General features: G+C 40.0%; 1 protein-coding gene across 1 annotated transcript; it reads right to left on the bottom strand.

Annotated features, from left to right (window-relative positions):
• Nucleotides 1-7,072: 7,072 nt before the first annotated feature.
• On the bottom strand, nt 7,073-12,672 carry RAG1 (recombination activating 1). The gene is made up of 2 exons (XM_059848211.1): nt 12,624-12,672; nt 7,073-10,212 (listed from the first exon to the last, which is right to left on the bottom strand). Exons 1-2 carry the CDS (start codon nt 12,670-12,672, stop codon nt 7,073-7,075), a joined length of 3,189 nt encoding a protein of 1,062 aa, XP_059704194.1.
• Between the last annotated feature and the right edge of the window lie 3,689 nt (nt 12,673-16,361).

Below are 16,361 nucleotides of genomic sequence, written 5' to 3'. Positions count from 1 at the left end.
AAGACAATAAAGTTTATAATGAAAACTACTGTGTTTTTTTCATGTATTCATGGGTAAATCAAATACTGTAAATCCTAAAGTTTACAAAAGGACAGCATGTATGCTTGGGAGGTCCATATAAGGCCTGATTAGGGGTCTAGCTTGACAGCCTCCCCATGCTGTGAGCTCCCATTGACTTCAGAAGAAATTCCTTCTGATGAACAGGACTTTTATCATTTACTCCAGGTCCTCCACTACCCATTTCTTTTTCTGCTTTCCCAGGGTGGCTGTGTAGAGTGTGAAAGCTTAGAAGTGCAAACTGTAGCTCAGAGGGATTCATTGAGGCAGTGGAGCATTGAGAGGGTAGAAACAAATGCAGTTGGTTTCTCAAAACATGAGGAGAAGGTTGGACTCGGATTGGAAAGGACAGTGTCAAGGTTGAATTGCCCAAGAGTTTACTAAGATTTTTGTGGATTCTTTTATTGGCTATTTGTGAAGCCTCATCATTCTTGCCGTTATTTTTTATTTTTGTTACTGCTCTAAACAGCTTTTCAGAAAATCAATACCAGCAGCTCAACATTTGTGAGCCAACAATAATAGCTCAGTATTCATAGTCCAACTCTCATGCTGGATTCCTGAATAAAAAAGAAAAACAGGAGCAGCTGTCAGCTATTTGATCACTATGTGCAGACCCTGAGCAGCCATTCCTTTACAAAGCAGTGTGTGAAGCACAGTATTCCTGTCAACACAGATGTGTCTGCACAGTACTCGCCTTAAAACCTTACCACCCCAAGTGAACAGCAAAGAAGAGTAAAGGGCAACCATACAAAGTTTTCATTTACAAACTTTTCATGTGCTGAGGGAGCTTAAAGTTTGGATTGAGCTTCTAAAGGGGAGGTATATCACCCTGACTGCCCTCTCTACAGCCTAGAAATGGGTGTAAATTCATAGATTTCAATGCCAGCTTCCCATTTTCTTTGTCATGTTACTTTATGTAAGCTCAGAATATATAGTGCTATATGTTTTTCCAAAGAGTAAGTTAATATCGTGTTCATGTAAAGTCCCTTCAAACTGATGAAATTAAATAGTCAGTGTCCCCTTTTGTAGGTTAGTCATAGGTCTTGGAGAGCTGAATTATCATTAAAATATATCTTCATCATGCACTTATTTCCATCAACCAAAAAAATCTGCACCTACATTAAAGCTACATCATCTCAACACCAACAGAAAGGGACGATATACTCACACAGCAAAACTCCCCCCTTGGCACTTTGCCATTTTGCAACAACAAAGGGATCCCCACAGCCTGAGGTAGAGCCTTGTGGCTCAGGCACTGGTGGTGTGCTTGCAGCATGTTGGGAGTAACTCTGAATTTCCAGAACCGACTTCTGCAGCTGCAGTGACTCCCTGAATCCCTGGGAGCACAAGCACACAATGTGGTCGCTTCCAGTTCTTACCTGAGCTGTTGTTCTTTACTTAACACTGTGGCTATGAAAAAAGCAATTCACAGTCAGACTTTATGTTTTACCTCACTGGGCCCATAACATAAGTGTACTGTGTATTTGAGCTGGTTTTTTTTTAAATGTATGGTTTATTTGAGTAGGAGGGGAAAATTGCTTGGTTAAAGCATGTCCCAGCTTCACGGTGCAAGGCTATACAAGCAGCATTAAATCACATCTCAGAGACTGTAGCTAGTGCAGGAAAAAGAAATTGTAAGTAAACCAGAAAATATTTGGAAGGACTTGAACATAAAGAGATATACAAACTTCAGCCTGTGAAGAAGACACTTGACATAGCATTCAAGACTGCAGAAAGCACCTAATTTCCTGAGTCAGGTACTTCAAAAGCATTCATTGTCTTCAAAACCAGCTAATCAATACAAGATGTTTCTTGCTCAGGCAGGTTAGAATTAACAGATAAGATGAAGTAGATTTAAGTGCAGAAGTAAATCTCTATTGTATCTGCATCCAATTGACCTGAGTGTTTTGTAACCACAGTAAGCAACATTATGGTTCCCAGACACATTTTAGTAACACTATATTGCTATTATCAGCTTCCATGAGAAGAATATATGGATTTTACTGCTATTGAAAGGTGCTTGGACCTTGAAGTACCTGATTAATTTACAGAAAAAGCACAGCACAAACTTTACTGGTAGCACTAAAGCATGTGCTGTAGTTCAGAGTGACTCATTGCGCCAATGGACCTTTGAAAGGAGTGGGAGCCAAAAGCAAAAAGAAAATATTCAGATTGAAAAGGAATTTCTTAAGTTATTTACTGCTGGACCCTATGTATTAAAGACAGAAGGATTGGCTTACTTCTTTTTCATGATTGGTGGCTTCAGCTCCCTCTATATTTTATTTCCTACCCTATTCCATTTCAAACATGACTAACTTTTGGGAAAGGCTTGAGCCTTTGAAAATCAAACTCCAATTTGTTCTCTCTACTTTGAAAACTGTGGCACTGTAGAGCACATTTTTACTTTGGAAAAAAAGCAAGAGGATAACCTTATAAACTCTCCAGTTTCTCAATACATAAACATGTACAGGAAGAATTGGGCTCTGGTCATTCCACAGATGTGCAGGACCTCCTTTGTAGAGGTGGTAGTTAGTTGTCCACTTGCTCAGAATGCTCATCTCCAGAGGAGGAGTATTAAAAACGCACCTCTAGACCTCTCTCCTGATGCTGCTAGAAAAGCTGCTGATTAAATTCTCTCTAATGTGTCTTTTTGTATCATGGACAATATTAAGCTTGATGGAAAAGGTACAAAAGCTCCTTAAACACTTAAGGAAACACTTAGTAGCTGCAGCTGGTCAGCTGTTTGACCATTACACCATATTCAGTCCCCTAAAGCAGCATTCTGAAGGGCTGTGACAGGCCTCCTTATTCTTCATCTTATCTCCACAGGAGTACATGGAAAGTAAAATTCAGTCAGTTATTACAGATTTAGGAGTTAAGGACTGTCTGAGGTTTAGGTTTTTGCTTTATATGGGCTCTGGTTTTTTCAAACCAACTTTTTGGTTTTTTTTTACTTGAGGCCAGATGAAAAAGCTGAGTTGATATAAAGTCCAGATATTAGATCTCTGGTTATCTGATTACACAGGAAATCATGTAGCTTAATTTGCTTGTCATTGGTTCCATTCAAACCAGCTGGTTCACATAAATCTCTTAACCTGTAGATATCATTGTAAGGAAGAAAGAAAGATTTTTTCTGAAGTAGAATAAAGCTGAGCTACAAATAATGGACTAAAAGGTAGATTGGAACTAATCTTTACAGCTTAACCTCTAGTGAGGAACCAAACTTTGTTGCAAAAGATACTTAATGTATTAGCGTGGTGATAACAGTGCAAGGCTGATTTTACATAAAATCTGGGATGGTATTTGTAAATGAACCAAAAGACACTTACAGACTAAATAAAACTGGTTTTATATCAGTTTATTGTTCTATCAAAAAGCTGCCTGTGAGGAAGGGTGCTGGAAGGACTGCTGAGATTCACAGTGTAATCTTCATTTGTGTTACATTAGTGACTTCCAGAAGAGGGCTGGAATTACAGCTGCCTCTGGGTATTAGAACAGCCTAACTGTGAAAAGCATCCACATTTTAAATGAAAACTAAGACTACCACTAGGAAATTATGTGGATCGTTGAAAAACTGTAAGAAATAAAAAGTCAGAAACTTAAATAGCTATAAGACTTTTATTTTAAATTGGTTTAATGAAATAAGAAACTGTAATACAGTAAGAAAAAGTAAAATTATGAAACAAAGTGAAACAAAGCAAATAACTCAGCATAGTCAGAAATTAGGATCTTGTAAATATCTAGAGTTTGTTTCTGAGCTACCTGATTAAAAATCAAAGCTAATTTGTGTAAAGACAATATAGTTATTCCTGTGAGGAAGAAAAACATGTGATTGCAGAATCATGGCTTCTAATATAGTTCCCATCATTTATAACATGGCAATTCACAATACCAAACCCTGGAAGAAAACAAAACCAAACAAAACCAAACAAAACAAGATACATAATGTGATTGTCTGAAAATTACAGTCAATACAATTTCAGAACAAGGTGGTAATTATTTACTGAAGGATTTGTACCAGTAAAAAACAGAATGTGAAGGTTTGAAAGAGTACCATGAATAGAAGCTTCTCCATGTTTCCAAAGCCTCTTAAAAGTCAGAAGGTTTGACAACAGGCTGCATAACCAAATGCTGCACCTGTCTGCAGTCAGGATTTGTTGGCCTTCCTGCATGGCTGTGTGCATGCAGCATCATTATTTCAGCTCTGTTTACAAAAGCTTCACTTGCAGGTACCTACCCTTTCAGTGTTTGTTCTAATGAGCTCAAAATTCTCAACTGATTTACAGAAAGATGTCAACAATGGGGAAATAGAAGATTAAACTAGATTCAAATCTGAAAAAACAGAAAAAGGGGAAAAAAAAGTAGTACCTCTCTGTGTCAGCTGTCCTGCCCAGAGTTGGTAGAGTGTGAAATGTGACTTTATAGCTTAAAATATATCACAAAAGAGTATTGCCACATGGCACTGCATTCCTCTGTCCCCACTCACATTTTGTTCACTTTGATGAGTTACCCCAGGATGTAAGGCTTGTCTTGTGTGTGCAAGGATCAAACTTACTCAGCCCTTTCACAGACAGTGAGACCAATCACTTGCTGTTATCAGCAGTCTGTTAAATTGAATTTGGAATTTGACCATGTTTCAGTTATAGTCACTGAAATTACGTGTGCAAAATTAACAAAGTCTGGTCCCTCACTCCATGACACAAATGTGTATCGGTAACAATGCATTGCTGTGGATGACTTTGGATTACTTGAAACCCAGTCCTGTGCAAAAGGCAATGAACACTATATACACCACTTAAATGGAGTGAAAATCACCATGAGATGAGTCAAGATTTTTAAACAAGCCCCTAATTCATTCAGGCAAACTCAAGGATACAACATAAGGTAAAACAGCTGTCCCAAATATACATACAGAGAAAAAAGAAAAGTGTGCAACTATTTGTATAATAAAATATATGCTGACCAAATATGAAAACTATATCTGCAAAACTACAACTGGTAGAGAATGTTCTTTATACCTGCTATTTATACTCCCTAGGAAACAGGTCTATTTGTGGTCTGAATTTATTAGTAAAGAATGATAGTTATGCAAAACTATTTTTATGATATATAGGAAATACTTATGTTCAAAGAAATTTTTAAAAAATTAATCTAGAAATGAACACTTAGGAAGTGCAGATATACATGATACATCATACAAAAAAGTTCTGTAGCCCTCATGACTGCTTAGGAAAAAGACACCATTTCCAACTGCAGATTTTGACATTGTGTTAAACTATGTTTAAAGAAATCATGTTAAACTAAAATCCTAAATAAGACTATTTTTAAAATAGTGATTTAATTACTTGAAACCAAAAGAAAGGCATAATTAGAATAGCATTAATATTTGTACTAATTACTAGCTCTTAATTCTATTTTTTAATTGTCCATAATGGTAAATGCCAGACCCTTAAAGAAATGAACAACATGAACAAGATACTACAAAACAAACCTCAGACCATTAATTCTTTTAAATTCATTGTTCACTTACACTTAGAAACCAACTTCTGCCACATCAAAATGAAAACAAAAAGTGGATTCCTTTAGATCTGTGCTTTGATTGCTTCCGCATTTAATCTTGTTTCAGAAACATGACTGCAAACACAGTAACACCCTAGCCACAGATGCAGATCTGAAAGGCTGGATGATTTGGAGGCATTTCAGGTACTTCAGTATGTTTCATGAATATGTCAGTGAATTAAAGTCATAATTTTATGAATTATGAATATACTAAATATCACTTCAGAAAGACAAATACCAACTAAACACTGCTGTAATAGTGAAAAATATGGCATGCAGAAGTTTCAAGAGAGTTTATTGCTTTTTAACTAGTCATGAAAGCACTATCTTTGAGGTTAATAAATATTATCCCTCTTTTACAGATTTGGAAAATGAGGCAGTGCATGTGGTATATCCCAGGTGAGAAAGAGTTTGGTACCAGAATCAGCTGGAGTACAGCAGCAACAGTCAGGGAAATACCCTGCTGGCATGATCAAGGTAATAACCATCTCCTGAGAAATGGAACTGCTGTGACTAAAGTCACTTGGTGAAACTGTGCACCTTCTGGTATTTATGAGGATTTACTGGTGACTTCAGTGAGGCCAGGAATTCATTCAATAAAACTGTACAAATGCAAATTGTACTATATACTGAAGTTACCATAGAAGTCTAAAATGCTCATGAAGCAACAAGCTACACAGCAGAGCTTGAATGTACTTTATATAATGAGATAACCACAAGGTACTGTAAATCCTGATTTAGGAGCACAAGTTTGCTTTTCAAAGTAAACAGGCTATGATAAAAATATGTTCTAAAAACTTCAGCTACCTTTCCTATATCTTCATGTAGTAAATTAGCATATGATACCATCATCTGCTCCTAATATTGTTAAATAATAATATTTCTAGAGTATGTGACATCAAAGTTTGCATCTTTAGTAAGTATTTTCTACAAAAATAACTGAACTTTATCCAAAACAATTATCCAACTGCCTCACTGATGAATCTTTACTAATAAAACCCAAAGAACCATCAAGAAAATAATCAAGCCCTCTTAAAAAGTAAATAGCAAAATATTCAACGAAATGCAAACAAAACAAACAGCAATGCTCCTTTGCAGCAACTCCACACAACTCTCTGTCACAACTCTCCACAATTATATTCCCTCCCAACTAAAACTTGCTATAAAACCTTGTTTACTTTGATTTTTATCCCTTAGAAACAATATGACCAGAACAAAACAAAGACTTCTTTGTGATTTTTTTCCGCTTTCATCTCATGTAGCAACTGGTAAATGCACCAGTGCATTACCTCTTGGAGATGCCCAACACACACGCTGTTTATTAAATGAACTCCTCTCAGCACCTTAAGAGGGAGTGTAAATTTCAGACTTCTCTGTACCTCTACAGGTTTGAAGAAGAATCTGATTCCTTGCAGGAAGACACCATCACAAACCCAACACCAAAGGGGCTGTACATTTAGAGTTCTGCTGAATCACTGTTTTCCAAGACCTCCAGCGGCAAGGAGTCACCTAAACTACCCCCTGAATCAATGGTGAAGTTCTGGCTTTTTAATGTTTTATGAGCATTCATGAACTTCTGGAGGTACTTGGAGGTATATAGCCAGTGGTGCTTCAAGACATCCTCCATCTCATAGACCTTGGACTGCCTGGCATTCATTTTTCGGAACCTCCTAAACAGTTTGTTTCCAGACTCATTTCCTTCGCTTGCCCAGGCCCCAATGGACCCATCTCTTTCAATGATTTCAGGAACATGAGCAAGTGTTTTGTGGAAATAATTTGTAATCTTGCCCTCATATCTGTACTTGAACTTTGTAGATAAGAGCTCTGCAAAACGCTGTGAATTGTAGCTATACTGGCACAGCAGTTCTGGGCACTCCTTGGCAGGGCATGAGGATCGCCACACTGGCTTCATCTTCAGATAAAGGTCCATTAGTTCTTTTAGGGCTTCATGCCTTTCCTCACACTTAATTAATTCACACACTGCCTCTACAGTCTCTTTGGACATGAGCTTTCTAGCAAAATTTCCACTCATCTTCAGCATTGGCTTCAAGTTCATCTTCTTCCTGAGGTGTTTGTCAAGAGTCACCTGCCACCTCTTCCTCTCCTCTTTAGACACATCAGGATTCTTGTAAAGTTCACCAATCTCCATCTGGAAAATCCTGTAGAATTCTGTTGCATTGCCAATGTCGCAGTGCAATGCATCTATGGAGGGAACAGTCTCAATAAAAGGTTTGGCTGAAACGCCCTTCACTCTGTCACGGAGCTCATCAACAGACTCGTGATATGGGTTGGACCTCCATATTTCATATCGCTCCAGATTTTCAGCATGGCTCCTGGTTATGGAGTGGAAGACCAGATTCTGGGATGCCTCCAAGCGGGTTGCATCACACAAGGTACAAATATAAGTGGAACCTGAGGCCTCCAGCCCTTCCACTTCCCGCAAAAGTTTCTCATCATATCCTGTACCCCTAAAGATGAATCTAAATGTTCTCAGGATGCCTCCAATTTCAAGCAGCAGTTCACTGTTTTTCATAGCCTCTCTTTCTGCTATGAGGGGGCTCAGGATTGCTGTCAGAGTTTCATGATCCGATTCATCAGCCAGCATAAGGCACAAGGGCTTACAGCACAACTCTGAATTGGGCTTTACTTCCTCAAAGATCCTCTTGCTTTCATTCCCATGTGCTATAGAAATGTTCATCACTGTGAAGGAAAAGCGAACAGCCTTCTCTGGGACAGCAGGCCCACTTCCATGCTTCTCACTGACATCTCCCATTCCATCACAGGACTCTTTTACTACCACAGTGAAGGGGCCATTCAAATAGTCGTCCAGGTTTTTTGCTTTCATGCCTTCCAAGATCTCCTCTTCCATGTCCTTTAAGGCACAAACCAAGGCTGCATCGTATCGGAATCTCTTTGCAATTGTGTCTACTGGGTAATCATCAATTGAGAGTGGCAGTCCTGATAGTCCATCTATAATTCCCACTTCTGTGTTAGTGGATACATTTTTCAGGGGAGGTTTCCACTCAAATGGGTGATAACCTGGTAGGAGGGCTTTCTCAGCAGTGCGAAGAGCATGCAAAGGCTGAAAGATCTGCCTCCCAGTGACAGCTTTTACTGTTCTATACATTTTATGATACTGACTACAGCTGAGAAATGTGTTGATTCGGATGGCCAGACAGACCGCAGGATGAAGTCCAGACCCCCTCCCTTGCATTATAGCCTCCAGTTCATCTGCTTGTTTGTGTTCATTTTTTGCTCTCAGAGCTAGCAGGAACAAAGTCATGCATACAGCCTTTATATCACCGCCCTCTTCTTTCTCAGCAAAAGCTTTGACTTGACGTTTCAGCTCCCTTAGACGATGTTTCTGAGCTCTCCTCGTCAAAGACAGGAGGTGCTGCCTCGGTCGGCCACCTTTATTGATGTAGCTATAGAGCTCTCCTTCTTTCATCTCCTTGTGGCCAGAGAGGTGTTGGCCATATTTTCCATGCGAGATCTCTTCATCACATTCCTTTACAGGGCATCTTATACTCAGGTTATCGAGGATGTTCAGGAAGGATTTCACTGGGATTACCAGATCAGTAGGAAAGCAAGGATACCAGCAGGAGGGGCAATAGCTGCCCATAACCCTGATACATTTAAGGATGCAAGTTCTGCAAAACAAGTGTCTGCATGTTGTTTCCACTGGATCTGCCAAAATGTGATCACAAATCTGGCAAGAAATGGATTTAATGAAATCTACTGGGTAATCAACTACAAGCAGCTTGGTGCTGAGATGTATATCCTTGCAATTGACAATCTCTTTCATTAAATTTTTGTTCTTTATCTGTGCTTGCTTGAGTTGTTGGTTCTTTACACCTCTGTTTAGCTGAGCACGTTCCCCAGTGGTTTTGACACGTTTGCCACGTTGCACACTTGGGGGCTGGCTTTTTCTCTTGACTCCTCGTCTGGAAGTATGGCAGACATCACAGTTTGGGGAATGGGGTTGCCACTCCATTGTGCTGTTCCTAGGAAAATACACTTCACACAGAGTATTACTGAATTTTCTCTGTATAATACTCCAACAGTTGTGACAAAATTGAGTGGGATGGATAGTGTCGACGTCCCCTCGCACATCAATCTTGAAAACCTTAGCAATAAGATCTGGCCAAGAGGTTGCTGTTTTTTCTTTCTTTCTCAGAAGCCACAGAGTTTCATCATCCACTGGCCCATGCACTGGGTAAGTTCTCTTGGAACAATCAGTTTTAAATGAAACCCCACATATACGGCAGAGTTGCTTCAGATTGTTCTGATGAGCTCTGTTGTCCTGTGTTTTCATGGCATGGGCATCTTCCTCAAGTCCCTGCCTATTGCCCATTAACTCCATCTTTTCTCCTTTTGGCACTGCTTCATCTTCATGCAGGATGATTTCTTGGCTTGAAGAAACAGCCTCTTCTGCCTGATCTTTGTGTATATGCTGGCTGTCATCAGAGGCCGTTTTTTCAAATGATCGCAATTTAAAGAGCTTGAATTTCCATTGAGAAAATTTTGTATATGTATGCTGAAGTTCTTCAGGTAGGTCCATTTGTGATGCTACTGATATTGCAGTCTCACCTGAGACTGCAATGTCACCAGATCACCTGAGAAATAGAAAGATGTAAGTTAGCTTAATTTCCAAATTAAAAGGCTGTCCACTCAATATATAAGATTAATTTCCAAATTTATTTTGACTTCGATCCTGAGGCATCATATGTCTATTTGCTCACCTGTGCACCTTACACGAAGCCATTATTCATCCTCTAGTAAACATCTAAATCTGCCCCTTCCTTCTTTTACCTGATGGAGCTTAGAATAAGTAAAGCTACTATAGACAACAGCATTACATTCTGAAAGTTGGTGATTTTTTTTAATGTGAAACTGAACTCAATTGGTGTCTGAAAGGTGGAATTTTGTGTGTTCATGCTATATTATCTAAATCAGCAAACCCACTGCTCTCATGTTCCTTTTCATTTCTGAGTCTGGTCAGAAGTGTTTCATACATGGCATTCCACATGGGCAGAACAGCACATACCACTCAAACCCAACATTTATTCAGACTTTATTCAGGCCACAGTTTTGTAAGGTATTTTAGCATGTGCTTAATGACTATGAGTAGCTCCATTAAAGCAGGAGGACTGTGTCCTCTGTTGATACAAAGCACTACAGTTCCCTGAACTCCAAAGGGGATGCAGCAATGCATACTGGCTTCAGGTTTGATCATGAGAGAATATTTATACATTGCATATTAGTCATTCATTTAAGTATTTTGCTGAGATCTCTCTGTAAGTGTTACTGGTACTGGAAATCTGAAAATGTCTGTGTAAATTTGACCCTAATTCTAGCTTTTATAGAGGTGCAGCCAAAAGTAATATCAATGTGGTTTCCATGGAAATATGGTGTGTATAAAAATAAATACAAGACTTTCACCTCAAACACGGAAACTTTTTGCTACTGCATCAGACCCAGAAAATAAAATTGTATAGAAACAAGAGTGAATAACCTATTTTTCATTACCTGGCTATGAGAAGTGCACAAGGTAAACAAACAGTATAGAGAAAATCCAGTTATGTTTTCTGACATATTTCTATGTTTTCTGGTTTTACTGCTCTGCTTGGTGTGTGAGTAATAAAAATGAGGAAGACTGTACCTTAAGACAGTGCACTAGAACTAGAAATTACATAGCTGTGATTTCTTTTATTGATGTTATCATCACTTAGTAATCCACATAACTTGCTAGAAATCTCAGTTTGGTGTCTTTTCAGAAGGTGTCCTTCATTAGGTAATACATCCAAGTCATGGTTCAAAGTGATGATGCCCAGTGTTTCTGGGATTATTTCATCTATAACCTTTCAATAAAGTATCATTTCAGTACAGCCCTTCACAGTCTATTGGGAAAGGACTGCATGCATTAATTAAGTTCTACATCCAGAATAACATACCAGTCTGATTAGCTCTTTCCTGAAGAATTGAGTTTTACTTTAAAATCATTCATTAGGCTTGGCAACTAAAATTTAGGTTTGTTTTCATCCCAGCTTCTCTTCACTCCACCCCACCGAGATCAAGCTGCCCATACCACTGTCCCCATCTGCCCACATCGCTCTGTCCAGCTGCCTATACTCCTAAAAATCTCTGTCTGCACTGCAGTCCCCTGCTGCCCATTGCTGATCCAGCCTGGCTAGGAGTGTGCTTGGATTCTGCTCTTCACAGATCTGTGAGGTGCAGCTGTGCACAGATGTATTCAGAGCATTACGACTGTCTCACTTTCTTGTGTGCATCTTGTGACAGACTTGGTGAAATTTATGCTCTGAGCAGTAACCCATTTCCCCTGAACAGTTCTGTGTTCCTACCCTGCAGAGTAATTGAATACCTAGTTTCCCTATACTGCCCACAGATCCTTCTCTTCTACATAACACCCTATGCAATTTTGTGCAATTTCACCATCATCAGCAGCACTTTCAGAATCTCTTAAACCATGAGTAATGCCTCTTCAGGATGACATCAAAGTCATTGTAAAGAAACAGCCAGCACAGCATACATTTAATGCAAAATATTTAATACTTTCTCTGCTCTTCTGACCCTTTGAGTAAGTGCCACTGCAGCACCATACTCATCTCCAAAGCCATGACCTGACTCTTACTACTAATCACCAGCTCAAATGAATCTGACAGGGTTTATCCATGCTAAAGGAAAGTTCAAGCATTTTTTTCTTTTCCTCTTTCATTGAACATGTCCTGGAAGAAATGAATGACAAATATGCCCTCTCAGGTTACCAGACCTTCACCTTCTGCACTGGTTAATTGTTGCCAACAGGCTACTCATCAAATACTTTTGAATTGTCTAGCTCCCAGGCAGTGGAGATTACAGCAGCTCTCTTTGGAGAGCAAGAAATTTTCCCAGTGCTAGGAATATTTCCTGCCACTAATGCAAAATGTGCCTGTGTTCTGTTATTCTAGTTGGGGTCATGCTGAACAATCTTTTTTCACCTTGCCTACCCCACTCAGAGTCGTACAGAGGGAACCCCAGGCATGAATCTCCATCCATGGTTATTTAATCAACTCAAACAGCTGTGTTCAGTATCACCTCTTTTTCCTTGAAAAGGGAAAATAAATCCCTGTTTTCCCCCAGATCACAGTATTTCATACATTTCTGAAGACAAGCAAGATTGCAATATTTTTCTTAACATCATGGAAGACTTTGCTTTATAAAAAAGGCTCACCAGAATGAACAGAACAACCTCTGAAGTGAGGAAGCACATATAAAATCACTGACCTGCCCATTAAACCAGGCCAAGGAGCCAACACTGGGATGTCCTACAAGCATCTGGGATGCTGTCATTAATACTGCTAGCCTACCTTCAGCTCGTTGTCAGTTTGTAGAGCTGCTGCTGTGCCTGCCCAGTTTGTTCCAAATGTCAAGCTTGTTTGCTGTCTCTCATGTGTGCTCTCACTCTTTCTGTGTTCCCTCTGCTTTTTAAAGACACTGCAGTGCTGTTTATCTCACTTATCCTTCTCCCTCTGAGTTCCCCGTACAACACTGGGGCTAACCACAGTTTATTTGAACTGAACACAATACAGAACTCTCAAATCCAGGTGGCACCTGGCAATTTATGAGGCTTAACCACAAAATTCATATAAACAAGGTCGTCTTGTGTGAGACTCCTGGGCTCTGAGATAAGTATGCAGACTCTCTCTGAGGAGCACCTGCACTGTTTTTTAACACAAAGTTTGCTTTTGGCTTTCTTCTTTGTAGTTTCATAACTGGTTTCTTCACTGTTAACTCTCTGAGAGGAGAACCTAGTCTTGGTCACCCTGGTGTTCCACATCAAAGCTATTTCATTGAAGACCAATGTCTCACTTCCCCAGCCAACCTTCTCCAGTTTGGGTGAATGACAACAGGGATCACAAAATGCCTGTGCTTCTGATACCAGTATTTAATTTTCATGGATGTTACCTCTTCAGTAATGTGTATCTGGGGTCTTGAATGCCCTAAGCAGGCAGGACAAATCATCAATATAAAAGTTAGTTACATATTTATTGATTAACTGGTAGGTATTACACTAGGTATGGGCTATAAGTGACCACAAACAGTGGCCAGTAGAGTCTTCCTCCTGAAAGCCCAAGAAGAAAACCTATGTTTAGTTTCCACAAAGCAACTATCTCAAAAGCTGACTCAAACTGGAAAGATGCTGTCCTATAACAGCACCCTGAAAGTTTTCAGTCTCCACACACAGCATTGTGCAAAAATTCTAGTGATCCATCAGGTCCTTTCAAACATGAATGTAAGTTCACACTCCAGAAGTAGGAATTTGTGATGTAAGTTCACACTCCAGAAGTAGGAATTTGCAATAGCAGTAAAACTACATAAATACCCAGGCATCTCCCTTTTTCCAGGGAATTTGTGATCCTGCAGGATTCAAAATCCATTTCTGACTTGCACACTTTTCCCTGAGAAGGTGTCTGAGGGAGGCCACAGTGCTTACATTGTGGCTCAGGATCTCCCTGTTAATGCACCTCTTACCTGACAGCATCTGCTGTCAGCCAGAAGGAAATCAGCAAAACTTGTAATACTTGATATTTGCTATAGCTAAAATAGGTGAGAGGACACACTCTTTTATCTACTCTGATCTTACAACGCTTTCAGTTCTTAGAATCATAGAAGCCTCTAGGCTGGAAAAGGCTCTTAAGATCATCAGTCTAACCACAAAACTAACACGGCCGAGTCCACCACTAAATCTTTTCCCTAAGTGACACATCTGCATGTGTTTTAAATACCCCCTTGGGATCGTGACTCAACAGCTTCTGTTGCCAGCCTGTTCCAATACTCTTCAACCCTTTTGGTGAATAACTTTTTCCTAATATCCAATCTAAACCTCTCCTGGTACAACTTGAGCCCATTTCCTCTTGTCCTATCATTTGTTACTTGGGAAATAGCCCGAGCCCACCTTGGTACAAAGTCCTTGAAAGAAAGGCTGTTGGAGAGAGCAATAAGGTCTCCCCTGAGCCTCTTCTTCTGCAGGCTAAACAACCCCAGCTTCATCAGCTGCTCCTCATAAGACCTGTTTTCTAGACCCTTCACCAGTCTCATTGCCCCAGCAATGTCTTTCTTGTAGTGAGATGTCCAGAACTGAACACAGGATCCAAGGTGCAGCCTCACCAGTGCCCAGCACAGAGCAACAATCACTTCCCTGGTCCTGCTGGCCACACTATTGCTGCCTCAGGCAAGGATGCCACTGGCCTGCTTTGCCACCTGGGCACTGCTGGCTCATTTTGAGCTGACTGTCAACCAGCACCTCCTGGTCCTTTTCCAGCCATTCTGACTCAAGCTATTCTTGTTAGATGGTATCTTGGAGAAGTGGTTAGTCCTGAGTCTTTGTGCTACACAAGAGGCTAACAAAGCCTGCAAACCAGTGTAAAGATTCATGCCAAAGCAAGTAATGTATGGAGAAAGGAAACAAAGTGTTTATGGAATCTGCAATGCATGGAGAAAGTAAAAGGGTGTAGAGACAAATGTTGAAATCCTTACTCAGATCCTGGCACACACAAAACCCTAATATGAAATAAATCCCAATCAGAAACATCTGAATGTCAGGTTAAAGTAGAACAGAAGCCCTAGATGTCATTCCAGGCCAAGGCAGTGTGGGACAAGGATGTCATGGCTGAGGCATTTCTGGACATCTGAGAACATTAGATGGCTAGGGCCTGAGCTCACTACTCTGCTGTTTTGCCTGAACTTCCTAACAACCTACCTATTTTACTATTCACTCCCTAGCACTTGGAGAGACCTTTTAAAAAATAATACCAGGTCGAGCTGCAATGCCAGATATCAATCAAAATCACTCTCTGCAGTCACAGACTGATTTCCTCTCTTATCTTGAAATGGCAGGCACAGTTCCCTGACAATGTGCATTGTTAGGACTGAGGAATTTGAGTCTCTTTGAGAAGTTTAGCAGATCTCTCCCTCTGGGGTGCTTATTCAAAACTTCATGGGTGGCTGGCTGCCTGTTCCGTCCCCCCAGGAGCCTGAGTTCCCATGCAAAACCCCACTCTACAGGCATCAGCTTCCTTATCAAAGGAACCACATGAGCATACATAAGCCTAGTCAAGTGCTTTTCTTCCAAGTACACAGGAAATCACCTTAGAAAAATATTGTCTCATAGGGATGGAGCAGGCAGCTAAAGATTTTAATTGATCTCAAATTGCTACAGCTTTGGGCGTGTTTTGTGTCCATAAGAGCACAGTTGCTGAACAGTTTGAGCTGCACAGATCCATTACTGGAAAATGTTTTTCCTGGGCAGTTGGCACCACCGAGTGGAGAAAAGCATTTTTGCATTTGTTTCTGTTACAGCCTGGAAATGAATACGTGATAATGGGCCTGAGCCTTACAGATTTGGGAACCCTTCTGAATAAAATAATTCATTTATTCTTGGAATAAAAACTCCAGATAAGTTCCTTGAATTCTCAGTTAAAATAGGTTGGACATCAGTGCCCTTGACACCTTGCAGATTACAAAAAAAATAGTCTTTTTCAGACATACAAAGCCCTCCATCTAAGGATATCTGTTTTACAAAGCCATGCAGTGATAAATTTCCTCTCTTTACAGCTCATGAAAGCAGCATACAGTATGTTCACTTGGCAAGAGAAAAAGGGTAGCTCTGAAATTCGTCCAGTTGTCCAGGAGCGGGTCCACAAACTTTCAATTTATTTATTTATTTGTCCTTAATGTTGTTATTT

This window comes from Haemorhous mexicanus, chromosome 6 (assembly GCF_027477595.1).
Source record: "Haemorhous mexicanus isolate bHaeMex1 chromosome 6, bHaeMex1.pri, whole genome shotgun sequence".
NCBI lineage: Eukaryota > Metazoa > Chordata > Aves > Passeriformes > Fringillidae > Haemorhous > Haemorhous mexicanus.
The sequence above is the reverse complement of the archived record's forward strand: the minus strand, read 5'-3'. Positions and strand labels throughout refer to the sequence as shown.

Coding starts and splice junctions, on each gene's coding strand:
- RAG1 (XM_059848211.1), bottom strand. CDS start 12,672: ATGGATGGAGATTCATGCCTGGGGTTCCCTCTGTACGACTCTGAGTGG. Junction 10,213..12,623: donor TCTGTACGACTCTGAGTGGG/GTAGGCAAGGTG, acceptor GTGACATTGCAG/TCTCAGGTGAGACTGCAATA.